This window comes from Crotalus tigris, unplaced genomic scaffold (assembly GCF_016545835.1).
Source record: "Crotalus tigris isolate CLP2741 ecotype Arizona unplaced genomic scaffold, ASM1654583v1 scf7180000017625.6296891, whole genome shotgun sequence".
Lineage (NCBI taxonomy): Eukaryota > Metazoa > Chordata > Lepidosauria > Squamata > Viperidae > Crotalus > Crotalus tigris.
This window is the reverse complement of record NW_024096520.1, coordinates 5,095,439-5,104,875: the sequence shown is the minus strand read 5'-3', so window position 1 is coordinate 5,104,875 and position 9,437 is coordinate 5,095,439. Positions and strand designations below refer to the sequence as shown.

The window sequence follows — 9,437 nt, the reverse complement described above, 5'->3', positions numbered from 1 at the left end:
GATGTAGAATTTAATCCCATATGATTGTTTAGAATTATTCCATTTAATTCAGAAAGTGCAGGGTTTACATATAGACTTCAAATGTATAGCATTATCAGTTTTCTCTCTACTGTCACTGTTTATTTAAGCGGGGGGGGGGGGAATATGGTGGCTGGAGCCAGAGCATAAAAAAGAAGAAAAGCCACATGAAATCAGAAAATGTGGAGAGAGCCCGTCCATAACATTCCTGAAAATCGGTCATGATTGAATAGATAGCATTCCGGATATGGGCAGCTGTATGTAAAATTAGAGAGTCCAGAGGAGAAAGGAGTCGTCTAAGGTCTTTTTATCCCCGCCACAGCCGCCGCCGCCCGGGCCTCCTTTTGCTTGGCTAAGCACTCTGAGCCAGCCATTTGCAGGCGGAGAAGCTGCTACCTGTGCCTCATAAATAATGGATCACGGCAGCTTGTGAACGACGGCGAGAAGCAGCCGCAAGCCAAATAGAGGAGGGGGCGAGGAAACCTCTACAGCCCGCAGACACACGTGGCCGACGGAGCAGGGCAAGGACTACGACAAGCCGGGGCTCCTGAGCACGCGCCCCAGAGAGGGGAAAGCGCGGCCTGCAGGAGGGCGAGGCGTCGCTTGAGTTCCCACTCTCGGACGGCCTGTCCCCGGAGAAACATTGCAGTCGCCAAAAGGGTTTTTGGGGGCGATTGGAAGATTTTGCTTCCCCAGCCCCAGTTCTAGACTGGTTTCTCTAAAAGAGGGAGTGGTGGGGTGCAGTATCCCTATGGCGGCTTGAAGATGTGTAGACTTCAACTCCCAGAATTCCCCAGGCAGGCGATGTCTGAGGAGGGGGACTCTGCTACCAAGGTGTTTCTTTTTGCCACCCCTGCCCTCAGGAAGCAGAGAAGCAAAACCAGCGGCTGACAGGTGCCTGATTAGCCGCCGCTGCAACAGCTGCCGCCGCCACACCACTCTCCCACACCCCCACACCCCACCCCGCGCTCTGGCGGCTGAATCTGAGGATTTCCCTTCCGTGACAGGGTTTCCTCAGCCTCACGCGGAGGGGGCGGTGGTGTTGCGCTGCATCGGCGGCTCTCTGCAGCACTCGCCCGCCTCCCTCCCCCCCTCCCTCCAGCAGAGGAACCTTTCTCGCTCGGAGCGCGAGCCGAGTCTCCCAGGACTGCGGGGGAAGCACTTGCAGAGGCGGCTGCGCGCAGGCTCAGTGAGATTTCACTGCGTCTCAGGTTCTGGCTTGGGCCGTAGCCAAGGCAGAGGGCAGACGGGGTGCCCCGTGCGTGGAGGAAAGAAATCCCCCCGCCCTGTTTCCAGTAAAATCCTCAGCAGCAAGAGCTTCTCCTTGGAACCGAAGAAGGCCGGCTGGCCCGGGAAATAGAGCGCATCCCTCCTGCTGCTGCTGCTGCTGTTGCCCACCTGCCAATCTAGCTGCAAACCAGCCAGCTGCAAGGCCGACGCTTGGTCGCGGCAAGCTCTGGACACCAGGGGGCAGCCTTGAGCCGCCTGCTTCGCAACTCCCCGAGATTCCCTGCATTTCGCATCATCAGGAAATTCCCTTTGACGCGATGCCTCTGCAGCCTTCTGCAGTGTGCGCGCTCCGAGTGCTTGGCGCTGGCACGCTGCCTGGTTTCCTTTCCTTCCCTCAACCTCCCGCTCCCAAACAGCTTGCATGACTCGCTGTTTACCTTCCAAATAAATAAAGATCGCAAGGTCTTGCGGTTCGGTTCGGAATCGGGACATGAGGTGTTTATATTCAACATAAAAATGGCGGGATGGGAGTAGAGCAAAGACAATTAAGGGACGTTTAAGGGGTCGGCCTCTTCAACCGAAGGATTAGCGAGTGAGGTGAAAGCAGGCGTAGATTTCCGCCAACTGACTTGGGCCTCCCGATCATGCAAGAACAGTAAAGTGGTCTTCCGCGTAGCTATTACCTCGGTCACCCGGTGTCTATATGGGGCACCTCAGGAACAACGTTCGGTGTAAAGAAATAGACATATATGTCACCGCGTTAGACAAGAGAAAGGGTTTCTTCCCCAAGAGAAGAAACCGCTTGTGGAGACACAAGGCGTGGGGTGGGGAGCGCTCCGAGAGAGCCATGTCACCTTAATTGCATATACAAATGCAAGATCTGGGAACTCCAAGTAAGCGAAGCCATTTCCTAATGGCAAATTCAAAGAGGCCTCGGGAAGATTAGAAACTTAAACGTCTCCTAGAAGCTGCACTGAAAAAGGAACCGAAAATTCGCCTCCGACCGCCCTGCGTGCTGCGTCTAAACGTCTGATGGGGCTTCGGCGGATGCTCCGAATTTGGGGTACCGTACCCCAGAGCCTCCTGGCGCTTGGGCCGCCACCGGCTGTTTTGTCTCAGCTGTTTGTGTGAGACACTTGCCCCGCTGCACTAGTGCCGCCCTGCTTGGTGTTTACCCTGCCGCGCGCCCCCTGTCGCCTCAGATTGGAGGAGATCCTCCTCGCCCGGGGCCTGGCAGGTTTAAATAGTACCTCTCGGCCGCCGAGACCGGGAGAGGCGTTTCTGCAGCTTCTGGCCCCTTCAGGGAGACCAAGCGCTCCTCCTCCTCCCCCTTTTCCTTTTCCTTTCCTTTCCCATCCCTTCCAGCCAGACTCTCCTCCTCGCTCTCCCGCCCGCCTCTGCCGGAATTGCCTTATAAGGAGCAGGAAGGCTCCGGCCGGAACAAGGACTTATAAGGGTTTTGCCATATATGGCCTCAGTGTCCGGGGGCTTCCGGCAACCGCGGCTGGAACGGCAAGGAGGAGGGGGGGACCTCGCAAGGAAAACAGTGGAGACCACACCGCAGAGGCTCGCGCCAAGGGACTGGCACGGCGGGAGCCAAAAAAAGGCCCCAGGGCGATAGCGGGAAGCTCGCGCGTTCCCCCTCCCCAACCGCACCACTCGGCTTCCCCCAATGTCGAGCTCTGACGCCAGGCCGGGTCCTCTCGCTTGCCACCATATAAGGGCTTCCTGCCTTCCATATTTGGACATGTACGTCAGGAAAGAGGCAGGCCGGAGAGATGAGACGAGATATATAGAGGCTGCTCTGGGGCGGGCGGGGAGCCGAGAGCTTTCAGCGAATAGATCGAAGGGCAGCCCCGGGCAGGGTGGGTGGGGAGGGAGCCGAGCGCCTCCCGCGGGCAGAGCCAGGGGGAACCCCAGGCCGGCCGCGGAGTTAGCAGGCCCCCAGTGGACCCCTCGGCGGGCGGCAGCCCACCCTCCGTGTAGCCCCGGGCAAAGCCCAAGAACACCCCCATGGCTGCAGCCAAGGCCGAGATGCAGCTCCTGCCCTCGCTGCAGATGGCCGACCCTTTCGGACCCTTCCCGCACTCGCCCCCTACTATGGACACCAACTACCCCAAGCTAGAAGAGATCATGTTGCTCGCCGGTGGGGGGCCACAGTTCCTCAATCCCGTCGGTGGCCCCGAGAGCGGCGGCGGCGGCAGCGGCGGCTTCAATCCCTCCGGCGACGGTGGGGAGCACTCCTTCGAGCACCTCGCTGCAGGTAGGCAGAAGCACGTCCCGCGGGTAGGGGGACGGGACAGATTCTGCTGGGAGCTCCCGTCCGTCTGCTCTCCAGCAGGGAATTCCGCTATCCAGAGGGAGCGGGGAGGGGGGGGGATGCTCCGGTGTGCGTCACTCACTCCGGCCCCGGCCTTCTGCGGCTGGAAGGGCGCCAAGCGCTGCCAGAGGTTGTGCGGAGACACTCGGCCCCTCTGGAGGAAGGGGACGGTCCTCGGGAGACGCGGGCGGCGGGCAGCGCGTGGCCGGGGGAAAAGTCTCGCCTCTTGGAGGCATGCGGGGCTCGTGGGGGTTGGGGAAGGCACCGTGCGGGGGACTGATTTCTGGCCCCTCTTCCCTCGGCAGACACTTTTCCCGAGATCTCTCTGAACGGCGAGAAACCTTTAGCAGAGACCAGCTATCCGACCCAAACTACCCGCCTCCCGCCCATCACCTACACCGGCCGCTTCTCTCTGGAGCCGGCGTCGAGCGGCGGAGGAGGCAGCACCCCGTTATGGCCGGAGCCTCTCTTCAGCCTGGTGAGCGGCCTGGTGGGTATGGCTAACCCCCCGACTACGTCGGCCCAGTCTTCCTCCGCCTCTTCGCCGATCGCCAGCTCCGCTTCTCCCAGCCCGGCTTTGAGCTGCTCGGTGCAGGCCAGCGACCCCAGCCCCATCTACTCAGCGGCGCCCACCTTCCCCAACCCCGGCGGGGCTGACATCTTCCCAGAGCCGACCAGCCAGCCGTTTCCCAGCCCGTCGGGAGCCTCACTACAGTTTCCGCCTCCGGCGTACCCGACGGCCAAGAGCGGCTTCCAGCTGCCCATCATTCCGGACTACTTATTCCCGCCTCAGCCGCCACCGCAGCCGGGCGACCTGGGTCTGGGCTCGGTGGAGCAAAAGCCCTTCCCGGGCCCGCAGCCCTCACTCACTCCGCTCTCCACCATCAAGGCCTTCGCTACCCAGAGTGGCGGCGGCAGCTGCGGCACCGGCACCGGCACTCCGCAGGAGGCCAAGAGCCTGCCAAGCGGCGGCTCCTACCAGGCGCAGCTGGTCAAGCCCAGCCGCATGAGGAAGTATCCCAACCGGCCCAGCAAGACCCCGCCGCACGAGCGGCCCTACGCTTGCCCCGTCGAGTCCTGCGACCGCCGCTTCTCGCGCTCAGACGAGCTCACCCGCCACATCCGCATCCACACCGGCCAGAAGCCTTTCCAGTGCCGCATCTGCATGCGCAACTTCAGCCGGAGCGACCACCTCACCACACACATTCGCACGCACACAGGCGAGAAGCCCTTCGCCTGCGACATCTGCGGCCGTAAATTCGCCCGCAGCGACGAGAGGAAGCGCCACACCAAGATCCACCTCCGGCAGAAGGACAAGAAGGCCGACAAGGGCTCCCCCGGGACCCAGACACCCTCGACTTCCTCCCCTCTGGCCCCTTACTCGGCCTCGACCTGCTCTACCTCGTATCCCTCGCCCGCAGCCACCTCTTTCCCCTCACCGGTGCCCGCCTCCTACTCATCCCCGGCGACTTCCTATTCTTCCCCCGTGACTTCGGCCTTCCCTTCGTTCCCCTCGCCCTCGGTGGCCACCAGCTACGCCTCGATCGCCTCTTCCACCTTTCAGAGCCAGGCGGGGCTAGGGGGCAGCCCCTATCCCTCTCCCGGCGGCCTCTCCAGCCCCTTCGGCTCCTCAGTGACTTCAACCCTTCCCGACTTGGCCTCCACTTTCTCGCCTCGGACCATTGAGATCTGTTGAGAGAAGAAAGGGTCCCAAAAGGGCCTGGTGTAGGCCCGGCTCCTCCGGACCTTTCAACTGCCTGAAAAGCAGCTCGACAACTCCGGGATCGTGGAGTTGCTCCACTTCTGTCCAAGAACTGAACCTTGCATGGATGAGCAAGCGCGACCTTCTTTCCCGAGAGCCCCCGCCCCCTTTCCCTTCTCTCCGGGGGGGGGGGGGGCGCGATCCATCAGAAAGCAAAGGACGCTGGGCTCCAGGCCGTCTCAATTGTGATATCGTGTGCCTGCCCACCCTGCCACGGCTTTGCTTCCGCTGGGGACCCTCGACGTGCCAATTCTTTGCAAATTCATCTTGCTTATTCTTTGGAGTACGAAGGACCATTATTATTATTATTTTGTAAGTTGTGAGTTTTGCTCTTTTAGTGACGACAAAGCTGTACTGACTTTTACAACGTGTCTGGGGGAGGGGGCTCGGGAGTTTAAAAAAAAAGCAGCACTTAAAACTATGTATTTGAGCATGTCAAGAGTGTGATGTTCTTTGTAAATATCACCTTAAGGATGAAAAGCACTCTCATGTGGCAAAAAGTTACTTAGTTTTCCTCCGTTTTTTGTTTTTTTTTCCCAGTCCCAAGTCTTGGTGCCTTGTTGTGAAGCCCTGCTGACGTCATGCATTGGTGTGATTGGATGCTTTGCATCTAGCCTTAAGAGAAAAGGGAAAGTGTGAAAAGGAGGGACTGAGGCTCAGAAACAAAAATGCGAAAGAGAGAAAGGAGCGTAAGGTGGAATGTAAGCAAAAACAAAACACAAAAAACCGTACTTCTTAAAAGTCTATTTTTGTTACAGAAGTGTAAAAATTTATAAATACATTCAGCAGTTGAAATGTTGTAGTTACCTACTGAGTAGGCGGCAATTTTGTATGTTATGAACATGCGGTTCATTATTTTTGTGGTTTTATTTTTGACTTTGTACTTGTGTTTGTTTATAAGCCAACACATTGAATGCGCTTTACTGCCAATGGGATATTTGGTGTACAATAACCTCCAGAAAAGTTAATAAAACTATCAACAGACCAGCAGTCCTGTTTTTGTTGTTGTTTTTCCTTATTCCAGGCCCAGCTTGGCGGCTGCCCTTGCTCTTTTCCATTGGGAAGATGCTGCCAGGGGTGTGTGGGGTGGGGGAAGGACACTTTATTTTTGTGACTCAGGAAGAACTTGAGGAGTTGGCTGGCCACTTCTTTGAGACCCAGTCAGTGTCACCATCACTCTCAATCCCATGACATACTGGAAATCTCTCTCTCTGTGTGTGTGTGAGTGTGTGTTTGTGTGTCTATGTGTGTGTGTCTGTGTCTGTGTCTAGGCACTGAAGCAGGAAGGAGGAATGTGAGCTCTTCCTATTACTTTGATTTTGCTGGGTGGGTCACTGATGGAGTCTCTCTTTTGTCAAGTAAACAGTTGGGCTTAGAAAGAAAAATCTAAAAATGGGGAACCCATGGCTTTCTCAGGGGCCACAGATCTTGCCCTTCCTGGCTGAGGCAGATGGAAATTGGAGTCCCATACTACTTAGGGTTCTTACAACATTACTTCAAGGTACCTGATCCCCCAAACCTACACTTCCATCAATGGCTAACAAACACATGTCTGGGAGGTGAGGGGAAGAGCTATGGATTTATTTCCCTGGGATCTGGGGGGGGGGCTATGACCTCTCAGCTGTTCTTTCCTTTCCCTCCCACACACAGGCCATCATTTTATTCTGGAGACAAGGATCATTTGCTTACAGGGGAGGGGGAAGGGGAAGCAATCAAAGGAGCATCCAAAGAGATTGCTTGATGCACCCTAAATGCAGAAGCCAAGCAATTCCAGAGGCAGTTGGAGAAAGGGGGGCGGGGGAGTGGAGAGAACCTGCCGAGAGGACTCTACAGAATCCTAGATCCTGAGGACTAAGAAGAGTGTGGATCTCAGTTCCATTCCGGGACAAATTTATGTCATATTCCTGCTCCCAGTCTGGATCCCAGCGGTGGGAGGGGGACGGAATCGGTTGTTATTCTTTCCGGATCCCAAGAACTCAGGCAGAACCAGGCAGACTAGAACGCAGTAGGCCAGGTTTCCTTAAACTAAGAAAGGTCGCTGCTCCGGGCAGAATCTATTTAGATCAGAGCCCCGTCCGAGTCCCCTCGCTATAGGAAGCCGCCGGTGAAATACAAGAGCAGCGCGCGGGGGGGGGGGATCCGCGAGCAAAGTTAGGACAAGCCCCGGGCAGCGAGAAGCCCTCGAAGTTGCTCTGCTTTCACTCCCACCTCTAGTTTGGCCGGACTATTTTTTCTATTGAACCTTTCCAAGAGCTGAGGGGTTTCCGAGGCTGCGGCGACGGCGGCGCGAAAGGCGAGGATGCCAAACCTTGATTTCTGTAGGGAAAACAGCTTTTGGAGTTGCTCTTTTATTCTGCAGAAGGCTACAGCTCCCCTTCCGTTCCGGTTTGAGCAAAACACGCGCAGCCTCCAGCGCTCGATCGAGCATGCCGTCCTGTAGTAAGAAGGACCTGCGCCGCAGCCTTTAGACCCAACCTGAGGGGGGAAGGTCCCTCCGAGTCTTCTCCGGGGCTCCAAGCTCCACGATTAGGATGTAGGAAAAACCCTCTTGTCCAGCAAAACAGCTTTGTGGGTTGGGGGCTATCACTGAGAATGGAAATGGAAGAAGTCCTCGCGCCCCCCCCCCCCCGAGCCTAAAGGGGCTTCAGACTATAGCAGAGAATTCTCTGGCGGATCTCCCTTCCAGATCGTGGTATTTCTGGCATTGGTTTGACAGGGTAGAAAGAGGCTCCGTGAACCACCCCATCTGGCCTTTCCAAAACGGAAAATCTTTCAGGTCTGATTCCTGTGCAGAGCATGCAGAATCTTATTTATTTATTTATTTATTTATTTATTTATTTATTTATTTAAATTTATTTATATGCCGCGGCATACCTTCCCCAAGGTAGGCAAACAATTTTTTAAAAAACTGCATCGGACGCATTTCTGCCTGTCCTGAGAAAAGCGCCACAGGTGGACAAACTGGCTTCTTGTCGGAAGCTTCGAAACAGCCTGATTTTCGGTCCCTGCGCTTAGGACTGGGAGAGACAGGAGCTGTGCCTCTGCGGAGCAGCTACTGAAGAAGGGGAGGCTGTCCGCGCCGTCGAACAAAAGGCGTCCCTTGGACAACTCCTCCACCCAAGTGCTCTAGAGCAGTGTTTCTCAACCTTGACCATTTTAAGGCATGTGGACTTCAACTCCCAGAATTCCACAGCCAGCATTGCTGGCTGTGGAATTCTGGGAGTTGAAGTCCACATGCCTTAAAATGGTCAAGGTTGAGAAACACTGCTCTAGACGGTTCTTTGGAAAGCCGGAGAGATATTAGCCTTCGGGTCCGGAACCCCCCAACAAGCAGGTGCCTGTTGCCGGCCCTAGGGGTCCTTGGATACCTTGCTGATAGCCGTGCTCCTGTCTCCAGAGGAAGACTTCTCCCCCACCGCACCCCAGGTTGGGGCAGCCAGAGGATAAGCTGGGTAGGAGCTGGTGTTTGGGGTGGGGTCCCCTACCATTCCTTGTCTTGACCTGGAGCGTATGGTCTAAAACAGTGTTTCTCAACCTTGACCATTTTAAGGCATGTGGACTTCAACTCCCAGAATTCCACAGCCAGCAATGCTGGCTGTGGAATTCTGGGAGTTGAAGTCCACATGCCTTAAAATGGTCAAGGTTGAGAAACACTGGTCTAAAACAAAAGAGGGTGTCAGGTTGGGAATGGGCGGAGTCACGTCCTCAGGAGGTGTCATCAGGAGATCCGAAGGCGCCTCCTTTCTCTCCGGGAGGAAGAGAGCTGGAAGGCCAAGTGGGCGCTGGGGCTTCCCCCGAGGAGAGCGGTCCAGAAGTCCCGCAGCACCAGCCCTTGAAGGGCAGAGCAAGCCGCCTTTGAGGGCGGGCTGGTCGTTTCAAATGGCAGCAGACTTGTTCAGAAGTTGGCCAGTAGCCAAGGAGGTCAAGGCGCCCCGGAAACCCGGCTGAAAAAGTTTTCCACTGGCTCACTGTCCGGATGGACCCTTGAGACTCTTTGTGTCCGCCAGACGGGTGTGTTCAACACTCCTTACACACGACGGTCGGCGGGGGAAAGGCTGCAAAACTCCCGAAAGCTCCCAAGACTCCTGTGGTCCCGTAGACAGTGCG

At 56.5% G+C, this 9,437-nt stretch overlaps 1 protein-coding gene across 2 annotated transcripts; it reads left to right on the top strand.

The window, feature by feature from the left end:
• The first annotated feature begins 3,095 nt into the window (after positions 1 to 3,095).
• Positions 3,096 to 6,320, top strand: EGR1 (early growth response 1). Of its 2 annotated transcripts, XR_005555586.1 has the most exons (3): positions 3,096 to 3,511; positions 3,874 to 5,642; positions 5,871 to 6,320. XR_005555586.1 is itself a non-coding variant. In XM_039334064.1 (2 exons), exons 1-2 carry the CDS (start codon positions 3,262 to 3,264, stop codon positions 5,262 to 5,264), a joined length of 1,641 nt encoding a protein of 546 aa, XP_039189998.1. In that variant the 5' UTR covers positions 3,096 to 3,261; the 3' UTR covers positions 5,265 to 6,320. The 2 variants fall into 2 exon arrangements, 1 of the variants encoding a protein (XP_039189998.1); XM_039334064.1 differs by having other exon boundaries at positions 3,874 to 6,320.
• The last annotated feature ends 3,117 nt before the right edge of the window (positions 6,321 to 9,437 follow it).

Excerpts from the sequence above, each read along its gene's own strand:
- EGR1 (XM_039334064.1), top strand. The coding sequence starts at position 3,262 with ATGGCTGCAGCCAAGGCCGAGATGCAGCTCCTGCCCTCGCTGCAGATG. Across the intron at positions 3,512-3,873 it reads CTTCGAGCACCTCGCTGCAG|ACACTTTTCCCGAGATCTCT; the intron begins GTAGGCAGAAGC and ends TTCCCTCGGCAG.